This window comes from Rutilus rutilus (assembly GCF_951802725.1).
Source record: "Rutilus rutilus genome assembly, chromosome: 6".
Lineage (NCBI taxonomy): Eukaryota > Metazoa > Chordata > Actinopteri > Cypriniformes > Leuciscidae > Rutilus > Rutilus rutilus.
This window is the reverse complement of record NC_140214.1, coordinates 2,292,874-2,307,179: the sequence shown is the minus strand read 5'-3', so window position 1 is coordinate 2,307,179 and position 14,306 is coordinate 2,292,874. Positions and strand designations below refer to the sequence as shown.

The 14,306-nt window shown below is 38.3% G+C and overlaps 1 protein-coding gene across 1 annotated transcript in view; it reads right to left on the bottom strand.

Moving 5' to 3' along the window:
* The window catches only part of LOC311291445 (uncharacterized protein), a gene marked incomplete at its 3' end in the record, with an annotated part of 217,044 nt that overhangs the window by 16,063 nt on the left and 186,675 nt on the right, over positions 1–14,306 (bottom strand). The window contains exon 15 of the mRNA XM_084410480.1: positions 216–917. Coding sequence (XP_084266606.1) covers positions 216–917 — 702 coding nt within the window. The remainder of the gene's footprint in view (positions 1–215; positions 918–14,306) is intronic.

Below are 14,306 nucleotides of genomic sequence, written 5' to 3'. Positions count from 1 at the left end.
AACAGGATTGCTTAAGAAATTAAAGTGCTTATGTCCTTCAGTAACAGATTTTAGGGGCCGTCACTGTGAGCTGCTTTGAACCCATCTATTGGGAATGCCTCTACAAATAGCGGTTAATGACAAGAAGTTTCTTGCTATTATTGCTTTGACTGTACATTTTCATGATTTACTTAATATACTCAGTGGGTATCTCCACATAAAGTATATGAACTCACTCATCTGTGATCTGATGTTTTCTCTCCTTTTTTGCATCCTCTTCATTCGTTCTTCTGCTCTCTCTTCCTCTGCTCTTCTTCTCTCTTTCACCTCCTGTAAAATCTTTCTGTCTATTTCAAAATGGCAGCCGTTGTTTTGTGCCACTGTCTCCTCAATCTTCTCCAGCAGCTCCTTGATCTGAGTGTCGTCACTCCTGTTGCGATTGTTGAAAACATGAAACCTGTTCCCACATTTGTCCATTAGCCGCTGGAGATCCGGCCCTTCACTCTCAATGTGCCGCTCTATAGATGTGTCTAACAGAAAGTCTCCACTAGTGAACAGCACTATAGTGTGACTCCAGACTCTCTCACTGAGAAGATCCAGATGCTCCTGCAATGCTTTTCTCTCAGTCTCTTTAAATCTAGTGTCCACACGTATGATCAGTAGCACAGCGTGTGGTCCTGGAGGACATAGAGACACACTGAGCAAAATCTCCTGTTTCAGTAACTCAGGACTGAACTCTACAGAGATATTCCTCCATCCTGGAGCTTCAATGACAGTGATGTGTCTGTCTGCTACTTCTCCATGTCTCTTCACACACTGAGCAGATCTCTTCAAGTCAAACTCCTCTCTGCCCAGGATGGTGTTTCCAGCTGAACTCTTACCAGCTTTTCTATATCCCATCAACACAATCCTGAGCTCTGAGAGATGTTGGGCGTCACCTGCAACAAATACAGAACAAACACACTTCTTAAGGTGGAAACAGACTCAGGGTATCCTGTAGTGTGTGCTTTCTGAACAGTTAATTTGTAAGTCATTTGTAAGTTGCTTTGGACAAAGGCATCTGCTAAATGGCTAACTGTAAATGTAAGTTAACAAGAAAGCTGTGCTTAAAATATTCTAACCATAATACAAATACAAATGCCTCATGAATGGAGTTACGTTAATCATCATCCATGGACCATGGTTAACTAAATTATGAAGAAATGAGAATTGTTTAATTTTCTCATTCAAGAGAAAACAAAAACACAGATTACATAAAACTCAGGGCTAAATTGCCATTTATTGCAAAAAAAAACATGTTTTCAGTAATTATATATCCTTTAAAAATATGCAACATGTAAAAAGGCAAACTAAATTAATGAATAAATCTCTCTCTTGCGAGAGAGCATAATTGCACAGCCAAGCACTTTAAAATACATGACTGTATCAGTGGCGGATACAGAATGTCATTAATAGGTGGGCCTGGTGAATATACGGGGGGCCTCGCTTTTTTAAGCTTATATACACGCTCAGTGGCGTAACTTTGCTAAATTATACATTGTACAATAACATTACGATGTCCATCGATTTAAATAGTATGCTACATTTGTCGTTTAATGAGATTTAGCCTATGCTGTATGATAGAATTTTTGTGTGACTAAAATACTTAGATTCGCCTATTCGAACAACGTATACCTAAATGGTCCAGTGGTAGAACTTTCGCCAACAGTGTCAGAGCTTGTGGGATCTAATCAGCTCCAGTATAGTTTTTTTTTTTTTCATCAAAACTGATTATGTTCATCAGTGGTTGTATATCAAGGAGGGACGTGTGCATTATGATGTGTGATTTCACCAGAACGAATAGAGAGTATCCGCAACGGATTGAAGCGCGCGTCGAGCCACACAAGAGAACACTGTATCAGCGCCACTTATCGCAGCGGCAACTTTCATCACCTGATTAAAAAAAAAAACATTTCAGCGCTAGATCGTCTCTTATTTAACAAACAAACGAAATGAATGCTCTGCTGGTTAACTGGAGATGTTTAATTTATTTGTAGAATTGGTACATTCGTGCCGCGAGATGTTTTAAAAAGTGGTGGGGACATGTCCCACCCGCAAATTACGCCTATGTAACACGCCTGATAAATGTCAACAATAGCAGATCGGTACTTAGGTAGTGAATTTAACTAGGCCTACCTTGTACTCATGTCAGTCAGTCCTCCCGGCTGCTTTAAACCTAAAGTTCATCTGTCTGTCACGCGAGTCACCATCACAACGTTAAGTCAGTGCGCGCACGTGATATGCCGACATAATGTTTTTCTTTTGTAGCTATTTTTCGTAGCTATTGTACATAAATGTCCTCAGGAAACTATTAAAATGAAATTATTTATTAGTTCATTATTATTATTATTAAAATTAAAAATTTAAATTGTTTTTATTAATCTGATTGGGTGGGCCACCGGTCAATCTGGGTGGGCACGTGCCCACCCAGGCCCACCCATAAATCCGCGCCTGGACTGTATTCTACAAATTAACCTAAAACGCAATCTGTGACAAGTCATGTAGCCTATAGGAAACGACTATATGGAGAACAAAAAGCAAGCCTTAAGTGTCTTACAAAAAAATCTTAGCTGGGTCATTCCACGAAATAGGTGCCTAACTCACAATGGATATTTTTGATATATTTCTTTGAAATTTATTTAATGTTGATTGCATCAAGTGAGGTCTTCTATACAATACATTTTCTATAGCAATATTGTATCTGATGTGATATTATTAATATTCATATTATTTTCTTTTTTATATTACTTTATTATTGTAAAATGAGATTGTCTGCATATTGTGAACTCGCTTCAGTCCGCGGGAGGTCTGAGCAGAGCGAGGAGCAGGCTGATTATACTGATTAAATACAACGATTTATAACTGCGTTTTCCAATTTATGCAGATTATGCCTCTAAAGAACCACTGAACAGCAGACTTGAGTCCAGTCTTTATTCAACATCGCACAACACAACACAACAACGCAGACGGGTAGCTGATTTGTATAGAGACACACATGCACGCCCAAACCTACTACATTATAGCCACACTGTTTTTAAAGTTTATCTGTGTAAAATGCTAACATTTTTAAAGGTTATCCTGGATGTATAATTGAGCTAATGCCTATATCATTCAGTTTGGGTGGCATATGAGAAACAGTTACATTTTTAGTTAGTATTGTTAGTACATGCACTGCAAAAAGTACTTTTTTACATAGTATTTTTGTCTTGTTTCCAGTCCAAATATCTTAAAGGAACACTCCACCGTTTTTTGAAATAGGGCTTATTCACCTTCTTTCCTACATTTAGATAGGTGGGCAAATGCATTTTTGTCTCAGTGCATGCGTTGTTTTAGTTTGACAGGGTCGGCGCTAGCTTAGCTTAGCACAATGAATGGAATCCTTTGTTGCCAGCTAGCATGGCCTGAGTAAAAGTGATCTAAAAAAATAAATAAACCCCACCTAATTACTTCTTGTGGCCTGCGTATTCACAACGAGTACAAATAGTGATGCTGATTAACACTAGGCGATTTCCTAGGCAGATATTGACTTGGGACTATATTAGGGGGAAGCACAGGCGAAGCACTGCTGCTTAGGCGAAGCACTGCTACTTGGGCGCAGAGATATCACGCAACACATGAAATGTCAACATACCGGCGTGAATAGTAGCTGGCTATTTTTCCAACAGTACATGAATGGCAATGAACATGGCTAATTTTGTGAGAGACGAAGAGGGTGACTTCTCAGACAGTCAAGAGCCAGAGCCAGAACCATACCTGAGTTTTCAGAAGACGAGCTGCGTGCTTTGGAAATAGAATGACAGGAGGAGGAGGTTGCGATCGCTCAACAGCCTGAGGATGTGAGGATGAGAGCCAACACGAACTGGTGGCGTGAATCTGGGGGAATATGCCAATCTATCCCGACTGAAATAGTGTCTGTGCTGTAGAGAGTGGGACAAGCTTCTGCCATCCATCGATGACCAGGCTCAGCGCGTCAGATCAAGATGAGCGTGCCGGCAGTTGTGTCACAGCTAACGTTACAGAGGATTTCACGGCGTTGATCCATTCTGCAGTAACTTTTACTCAATTTTTTTTCCCGGTGTGATAAAGTGAACTGGAAAAAAAGCCCCACGCCGAATGGACCAAATGGACAACTGTCCACAGAGTAAGTGATTATTTTAAACATGACGCATGTATAGATCGAAAAGTAAATGTGGATATGAGCAGGCTTCACTCAATGTGTACACTTGTCAATTTTAAGAGTGCTGGCCTAGATAATTATAATACATGAAGTGGGAGAGAGGCCGCACTATGCTTAAATATATTTTTATTTTTATTTTTATTTGCACAGACGCGTTTCTGAAGAAGGCACGTGGCGAAACGCGTCTGTGCAAATAAAAATAAAAATATATTTAAGCATAATGCGGCCTCTCTAGATGTATAGATCGACCCATATTATACCTGTATTCACATTCACATATTATACCACATATTCACATTTCATGTGTTGCGTGATATCTCTGCGCCCAAGTAGCAGTGCTTCGCCTAAACAGCAGTGCTTCGCCTGTGCTTCCCCCTAATATAGTCCCATGTTAATATCAGCCTAGGAAATCGCCTAGTGTTAATCAGCATCGCTATTTGTACTCGTTGTGAATACGCAGGCCACAAGAAGTAATTAGGTGGGGTTTATTTATTTTTTTAGATCACTTTTACTCAGGACATGCTAGCTGGCAACAAAGGATTCCATTCATTGTGCTAAGCTAAGCTAGCGCCGACCCTGTCAAACTAAAACAACGCATGCACTGAGACAAAAATGCATTTGCCCACCTATCTAAATGTAGGAAAGAAGGTGAATAAGCCCTATTTCAAAAAACGGTGGAGTGTTCCTTTAAAAACAAGAAAAATAATCTGAACTCATATGGAAAATAAGTTTAAAAAATATATATTCTTAATTCATCTTAACAAACAAGAGCAGTGACTGCAGACCCTCTCATTGTAAACAAATTTCAGCATCAAGATCTGATCATCTTCCTTGCCTAATAATTGAATCAAATCTGTATATTTTAAGTTCTGTGAGGGGACATACTCACACAGACAAACAGAGGGACACATGGGTCTAATTATAATACCATTAAAACATTAGGGGCCCTATTTTAACGATCTGAAACGCAAGTGTCAAAGCGCAAAGCGCAAGTAACTTTGTGGGCGGGTCTTGGCGCTGTTGCTATTTTCCCGGCGGGATAAATGACTCTTGCTCCCGCGCAAATCTAAAAGGGGTTGGTCTGAAGTAGCTTCATTACTCATAGGTGTGGTTTGGGCGTAACGTGAAATAAACCAATCAGAGCGTCATCTCACATTCCCTTTAAGAGCAGGCGCGCTTGTTCTAAAGCGGATTCCTATTATAACGGCGGATTTGCCAGGCGCACGTCAGGAGCGGTTCACAGCCAAGGAGAGCAACGCTCTCGTCAGGGACGTTGGGGATGGAGAAACCCACCCAAATTAACTTTGGTTAAAAAGGCGTATGATAATTTGGGTAAATGTGTAAGCTAGATGTATGCTTTTATAATAAATTGTCTATCTATCTATCTATCTATCTATCTATCTATCTATCTATCTATCTATCTATCTATCTATCTATCTATCTATCTATCTATCTATCTATCTATCGTAATAATGTATGATTTGCAAAAATGAAAACTGCTGCTTCCGTGTAGATGAGAGAATCCAAGTGTATGCGCGTTGTGCTCACGCTACATTGATTATGGCCAAGCATGCGCCCTTAAAATAGCATCTGAATAACATGCGCAACGCGCCACTGACTTTAAACTGACTTTAAACACTGACTATAAACTATTAAGCGCAAGTTCATTCCCTAGTTTAGTGCTTCTGTGGAGGGAAAAGCGTGCTTTGCACGGGTGCAAAATAGGAATGATACATGCGTCGGTGTACAAAGTCAATTGCGCTGGGTGCAAGATAGGGCCCTATGTCTCTTAGAAATGTAATGTGCTTCACTAATACAACTGCAATGCAACAGTGCAAAACTTGTGCAAACATGTACAGTGTATGCTGAAGAATGTGTGCTGTCATCCGTTACTCGTCAGTCCTGTTTCTATCAATCCTATTACTGTCATTAATTTCATAAAAAATATAAAAATTATATTTGAAATGGCCTTTCAAGTTTTTCCATTAACTTTATGGGGCAAGTAACCATATTTAGTCACTTCCGCACACATCCAAAATGCCCTCCCCCTGCCTCCATTTGGAGTTGTAGAGTCATGTGGTTTTCTCTCAGTCAATCATGGGAGATCAAGCTATCTGACAGATATTGACACCAAGGCATCTGACCAATCAGCAGTGGCCTGGAGCACCTCAAACACAGCCATCTTGCAGAAATCATAAATATTGCTTTTTTGAACCTGGCTTCTCCCACAGCAATTGTAATAACATCATAACTAAACGTGGTAAGTTGATGTAACTCACACATTATTTGGTTGAATAGTTGTGTTAAAGATTAAGATTGTTGTTATTTGCATTGCATTTGTAAAAATTAGCTTAATGTTTGGCTGAAAACTAAATGCACCATATTTGATCATATGCCCCGTTCACCTAAGTGGCACAAGTGTCCATTTTTAGACATATGCTTTATGAATGTATGTTTCTTTATTATAGTTAAATGGCATACACAGGTGCTTATTGTTAGTGTGAGGCCTAGTACTGTGTGAATTGATTTTAATTACTGAATATTGGTAAAATAAAACACAATTATGAGCAAATATAAGTGGTACTAACAATAATTATAATTGTATTTTCTGTTTTTATTCCATCCATCCATCCATCTTCTTCCGCTTATCTGGGGCCGGGTCGTGGGGGCAGCAGTCTAAGCAGGGATGCCCAGACTTCCCTCTCCCTAGACACTTCCTCCAGCTCTTCCGGGGGGACACCGAGGCGTTCCCAGGCCAGCCGGGAGACATAGTCCCTCAGGACATACACCTTTCCGGGAAGGCGTCCAGAAATTCTAGTCCATAAAAATTATGAACAGAACCGGTGACAAAGGGCAGCCCTGCCAGAGTCCAACATGCACCGGGAACAAGTCTGACTTACTGCCGGCAATGCGAATCAAGCTCCTGCTCCGGTCGTACAGGGACCGGATATCCCTTAGCAAAGGGCCCCGAACCCCATACTCCCAGAGCACCCTCCTCCACAAGATGCCAGTATCAGTACCTCAAGACAGAGATGTCTATAAATGCTCCTTGCAGTTTGTGCGTATAATAAATAAATGTTCCTTGCAGTTTGTGTGTGTTTTTCTCATATTTTTTTAAATTCACTCTCGGTAATTTCTTTTACCCTAGACAGGCAAGTGCTCATATATGGTAACTTCATTGACCTTGATTTGCAATGCAAAGATGAATTAAAAAAAAAAAAAAAAAAAAAATTTAATGCCCTGTAACATCCCCCATTAGCTTTCTGAGGTTAAAATTTTGAATTTCCAAATATTTCAATGAGTGCCCTATAAAGGTTTAATCTTATATATATATTGTATCTATGACAAAGCCCTTCTTTTAATACCTCTCTTGCAAAAATATATTTTTTCTTATTTGACATGTGATCATCCTCCAAAATGACAAATATAAGATTGTCAAAGCATATCAAATATCAAAACATGAGGTAGATAAATAGTCATAAAATAAAAAAATGACATAGCCTGAGATTTTTCAAAGTTGAAAAGGCACTGAATTCGTGGAATGACCCAGTTGTAGCCTATAGACCGATATGAAAGTGAAAGCATTAGCGTATCTCACAGAAACAGTAGGTTAAACACGTCGAGTTTGATTAAAAGTCATGTTTACTATGAATTAACACGCAAAAGACGATTAGTTTTTACAATAATAAATGCTTACTTGAGTCCATTTTCATTCACACTGTCTCAGTCGGAGTTCCAGAGTAAATGTAGGTTTACCAGCACTCTAGTAGCCTAGTGTTTTTTCCCCGATGTATGTTTTGTCTGGACTTGCTTCAGAACAGTGGTGCACATGGGTGGGTCTACAGGTGTAGGAGAGTTTCAAGTGCTCCCGGGAAGGTCGTGTTTAAAGAAGTGGTTAGTCGTGTTTATGACGGGAGGTTCGTTCAAGTCACTTTTGTCGGTGTGAGATTGCTTTGCACCAAAATTATTGAGATAAATATTTTTTTTTTCTTAGGTCATGCAAAAGCTTTTTCTGTATAAATTACTGAGAATTTACCTACTCTGGGGATCCTCAGAGAAATTCAGTCTTGTCCAGAGAGGAGTATCAATGATGGCACAATCATTTTGACTTTCTTTGAATTCTGTAACTAAAGCTAAATTTCTTGCTCTGCTGCTCATTCATTATGGATTTTAACCAAGCGGCAACCTTCCGGGTTGTATTCCGGATTCTGTATTTTTTTTCCTGCAAATAAACCTAAAACGCAATCTGTGACAAGCCATGTGTACGACTATATGGAGAACAAAAAGCAAGCCCTAAGTGTCTTAGAAAAAAACATCTTAATGTGGCGTTCAAATCACTAGATGGCGGTTGTAACGGTCACCAGCTGGAGTGCCCTTCCCATATGGAAAAGGTTTGCTAAAAACTCCTGTGATTCTTATATGTTCCAACAGAATATTGTAAGGGACATATATGCTGCAAAAACCACATATATAAATTGTATAATATTAGTGTATTTTTAATCATATTATGTCATATATGTCCTACATACAACTAAAGCCATATAGATTTTCATGATGTAAAAACATAGGAAAATAATGCTAATTTAATATGAATGTCCAGCATGTGTATAAAACACAGTGCAGTTTACCAGTCAGTATAAGGCTGTACTTCACTCATGCTTGTTCTTATCTTGTCCTAAGTCGAGCCCTATGCCTGTAGTCAATCATGGTTACTGTATACTGTATAATCAGCCTTAGATGAAACACAACATTTAAACTACACACACAAGCACACATTTTAATTACAAAATTATTTATTAGAGTGTGTTCTACAAGATACAGTTGCATATTTCACATATCATTTTAAATCCTGCATCACCAGATTTCATTTTCATTTGTGACAATTTCTCTAAACTTTATCACAGTACTACTATGGTATACAACAGTTATATTCTTAACCTACAAGCATAAAACTTTCCTAAATGTCTAAGTGTTTCTTATGGGTAAAATAAAAAATAAATTCTAAAAAATCAAAAAAATAATTCAGTGGCTTAGTAAATATCACAGCAATAATTAACTTTATTCACTTAATAAAATCTCTGAATATCATTTACTTGATAGTTTGAGATGAACATACCGAAATAATTGACTAAAACTCCAACAATTAATTTTGTCTGAAATTTACAGTTATATTTAAGTTTGAAGTTTTTCACTAAAATAATTTAGTATTTGACTAACCAATTATTTATTTAAAATACACTGAGCTAATATATTTGTGAAATTTCCATCACCATATTTGAGAATGGATCATTAAACTGATGTTTCAAGAACCACAAATATTACTTAAATAAAATCAATATTATTAATATTTAACACGCATAAGAAATTAAGTTTACTCAATTAAAACAATGCGCACCTCCCCCCTCCACTCCTCCACCACTCCTACGTGACGACAGCTCAACGGCGAGAGCGCAGCGCGCGCTGTTTGAACTCTCTCCAGTCTCCAGAGCAACAGTTCTCCTCTTCTCTTCTCAGCGGCGCAGAATTGGTGCATTTCCTCTGTGAAATTCAGATGTGTGCATGTTTTATTTTATCTATATAATCATTAATGTGCTTTAAATAGGGATGGGGAAATGAAGCCTCATGAATCACTGAGGCTTTCCCCTGACTGTTCCGGGAAAAGATTCAAAGCTTCGAGAGTGTCGAGAACAGCGCCGAGAACAGCGCCATCTGGTGCTTATTTAAAATAAAGCAGCCAGAAGCCTGTGTTAGAAGCTCTGGCAGATGAAGCAACCACAACACTCCATAGTTTCAATGTTATGTGTACTAATAAAAGCCTTACATGTTTGTGTTTGATTTGTTCATTAAATAAATTAATTTTCTCATTAAAGTGACAAAATATAATAGCTTATGCTTATATGATTCAATAAGATTTAATGTCTCTAAATGTCTACACACACACACACACACACACACACACACACACACACACACACACACACACACACACACACACAATGAATAAGGACATTGTCTGATAGGATCATCTGTTATTAAATGTCAATATCAATAATTGTAAATATCAACCAGACTGAGCTGAGGCAACAATGACTCGTTAAATACGATCTGAAGTTCGAGCCTTCTGACACCCAAAGCGAAACGCGCACGTGACTGGACAGAAAGTGAGGCTTCGTTTGTCATCGATCACGTGACTCTAGTAAACCAATACACGCCTCAATACGGGGCTTCACCAGGGGCGCGGGAAGAGATTTTAGGTTGGGGGTGCTGATTTTTTTTTTTTTTTTTGGGGGGGGGGGGGGGGGGGGGGGGGCGTCACCACTTTTGAATAAGAAACAATATCAAGAAGACTATAAAACTCGTCAAATCTCCGCGAATCACAACAAGCGTATCAGTGAGAACACTTGTTCAAATAGCGCACACTCAAACCTGACTGCACATCACATTTTGACTTTGATTCTGCTTGGACCGGTCAACGGGACATAAATTAATCCTTAAAGGATGGGACTTTATGGGACATTTGCACAAAAATAATAAATAACTTACCGTAGCCTATTTTATAAGTCGCTCCAGAGTAGGGTGACCACCTGCTAATAAGCCCAAGGGGGGACAATGGGTATGTTTCTGAGGGACAATGTGGGACACTGCCTGGCGCGGCGGTGCCCCACTGGCAGACTCACTGATAGTGGTTTACCCATTTCTAGCACATACCACCTTGCATAGTATTAATAATGCCCTATTCTCCTAAACGTGTAATTTTTGATGTATGCTCATGAATAGGCCAACCAATGTGTGTTTTTTTTTCTAAATAAAGACTCATAATATTTTGAACATTCAATGAATTGACAGATGTACTTCCACTTAAGATTTACTATTTAATTTTATTTATTTTTCATTACAATTTATTTACTTTAAATAAATTAATAAATTATAATATAAATGTATAGGATTAACAGGAATTGTAGTTGCTCAACACCACAGGAACAATTTAAAAAAAAGTATTTAAAAAAAAAATACGATTGACCTCGTATTCCCCTCCCTCCATGTTCGAAGGACGTTTTGCAAAGGTCACAAAAAGCCCTCTCGGTATCCCCCTCAAAACCTTTCAGCCACAAATATTCATTTCCCCATTCTTGTTTCTTGTACTCACACCTTCTCTTTTTAATTGATGATGGCGTTGCCTCTCAGACAGTCTCTTTCTCGAATTTTTTTCGAATTGGAAAGCGCGCATCTAAAAGTTCCTTCCTTCCCAGTGTGTCTGGTATGCGCGTGCGTGCGCTGTCATGACAACAACGAAAAAGTTGACAACAACCTAGTCAGCAGTTCAACTGAGGGGTTTGTGTGGCAACAATAGCGTGCTGAAATGTCAAGTAATGTTCGTTTGTCTGCTTGGGGCTCGAGTATATAGAGCGACCAACTTTTTTTTGAGCAAGCATAGATTATGCGTGACACGGTCTCAATTTGCGTGACGCGTGAATTGGGCTTCAAACGCTGTGCGCGCACGCGCTACGCGGGACGGGTGGTCACCCTACTCCAGAGTCGCATATCAGTCAAAAAATGCGTCACGAGGAAGAAAAAACATATAGGCCTATAGCTTAAGTCGCACTGGACTAAGTCGCATTTTTTTAGAAATTTATTTCACAAAAAAAAAAAATAATAATAATAAAAAAGTTACAGACAGTTCTCCGCTATGAGTGCTCTAAAGCGGCACTAAACGAATGTTTTAAAACTTTCACAGACACCTCAAACGGAAAGCACAAAGCCTGTCTTTAAATTTAATTTCGTTTTGTATTAATTGTATCTTAATTTTAATCGATGTTTCATAAAAAAAATTGTCTGGGTTTAATAAATAAGAAGGCTATTAGAAAATAGATAATCAGGACACGGAGGCGCTGGCGAACCTGGAGCTCGTCTCATAAACGAACCGAAACTCAGCGTAGGGCTATAAGGTAGCCTATTGCCTCACAGACCTGAGACATAGATAGCTTGAAATGTCTACTTTTAAGCAGAACAATTCAAAACGAAAGAAAACAGACTGCGCTGCTTATGTAGGCCTAATTCGAAATGTGCATTTCTCTCTGGCGCTGCGAAGATCGCGATTCGTCAACTTCGTGGCTATAGCCGACACTGACATAAAAAAATAACTGTTTTATTAGTAAACAATTAAAATGTATCCTGCTATATTTTACATATTTGCCTGTTCCTTACAAAACACTAACAGTGGGGTTTTTGACTGTGTTTTTTATTTATTTTTTGCAGCTGCGGACAAATTCTTTCGACACACACACAATACACTCTGCGCTTATGTTTTAAAAACATAATTTAACATATATAACAAATTTTAAATAGCCCACTTAAAGTGTTTATTACAAATAAATGACTAAATGCTAAAAATTTATAAATTTTAATGAACTAACATATGCGTTGCATTTAAAATTCTGTGAAAACAGGGGGTGCTCCAGCACCCCCAGCACCCCCACTTCCCGCGTCCCTGGGCTTCACTACAAATTGTGTCGCTTATGTGATACGCGCATCGAAGCTTCAGTGTCATATGTAACATCACTAGCTTTAAATCATTTTATTTAATGCGAAAGAACATACAGAGACGCAATGTTACTCACCTTAAACGAGCTAAACGAGTGTCGACTCGCGCCTGTCTTTTCGCATGATTAACGCCTTGCATAAAAAACACACGACTAGGCTATATTCCTAAAGATATATGAATATAACTAATTTGGATGATAAAATGTCCTCAGAACTGTGCACTGTTTGTTTATTGGCAGGTTATAGAGTCAGTCGCGTCGCAGCATCTCTCGGCTGTGAGTGACGCAGGACGGCGGTGTAAAGTTAGAGGCTCCCCCGCAGAGGCGAGTCCATCTCCGGCTTGGTAACCAGCGCTCATCCGGTGGATATTGGATAACAGACCGGTTGATTACACTTGAATTACTTGAATGTTTAGGCCTAAATGTTTCAGTTTTACATCGAAAATGTTTCTTACATGAGTTTAAATGTAGGCAATATTGTATATGTGTTAAAAATAGTATAAAATATGCTGTATTGCTGTAGGCTACTCATCGACAATAAAGGCCAATGTCATGTAGTTATACCGGTGGTTGTATGGAATATTTTTACAAAGGTTTAGAGGAAATAAAAAAGTTAATATTACTGGCATATAAACACAGTTAATATTACTCATAAATATTTGTTTTTAAATGCCCCCCCCCCCCCCAATTATTTCTACTCAATTTTATTTGTTAATGTAGCCTACCAAATGCAGTTACTCAGATCTATTTAATTAGTTTTACTTACATTTACTCAGTTAATACAGTGTATGTAATCTATTTCACTGCTTAAAAATCTAATTAATATTCTAAGTGTAAAAATGTTTCACCAAACACAAATCATATTAAAAGTTTTTAGAGTGCATCACCACCAGAGTTCATATAGAAAAAAATATTCCAGCCAATTTTCAACATTTTAATCACTGTTCTAGAAACATATTTGACTCAACTTTGTTCATTTGCAATAATATGTTATGATTTGTTCACAAACAACAGGCCCAGACAGTTCACAATTAATGTAAATACAATTAATGTGTCTTACAATGTCATTGCTTTATTCTGCTCTTTCAAATCCTGTAGGAAAATTAACAGTCTTCATAAAGGTCAGTGATATTCTGACAGCTAGTAATCCTCGAACCGGCTTCTGCAGTGTACAATTTAAAGGGATACTCCACTTTAAAATGAAAATTCTGTCATCATATACTCACCCTCATGTTGTTTCAAACCTGTATGAATTTCTTTCTTCTGCTGAACAGAAAGGAAGATATTTAGAAGAATGTCAGTAACCAGACAGTTTCTGGTCTCATTGACTTCCATAGTAGGAAAAAAATATACTATGGAAGTCAATGAGACCAGAAACTGTGGTTACTGATATTCTTCTAAATATCTTCCTTTCTGTTCAGCAGAAGAAAGAAATTCATACAGGTTTGAAACAACATGAGGGTGAGTATATGATGACAGAATTTTCATTTTAAAGTGGAGTATCCCTTTAAAAATGTGCCAACTGCATATAAGTGAATCAGGGGCATGTTCAAGTTCAAAACGGTGCGCAA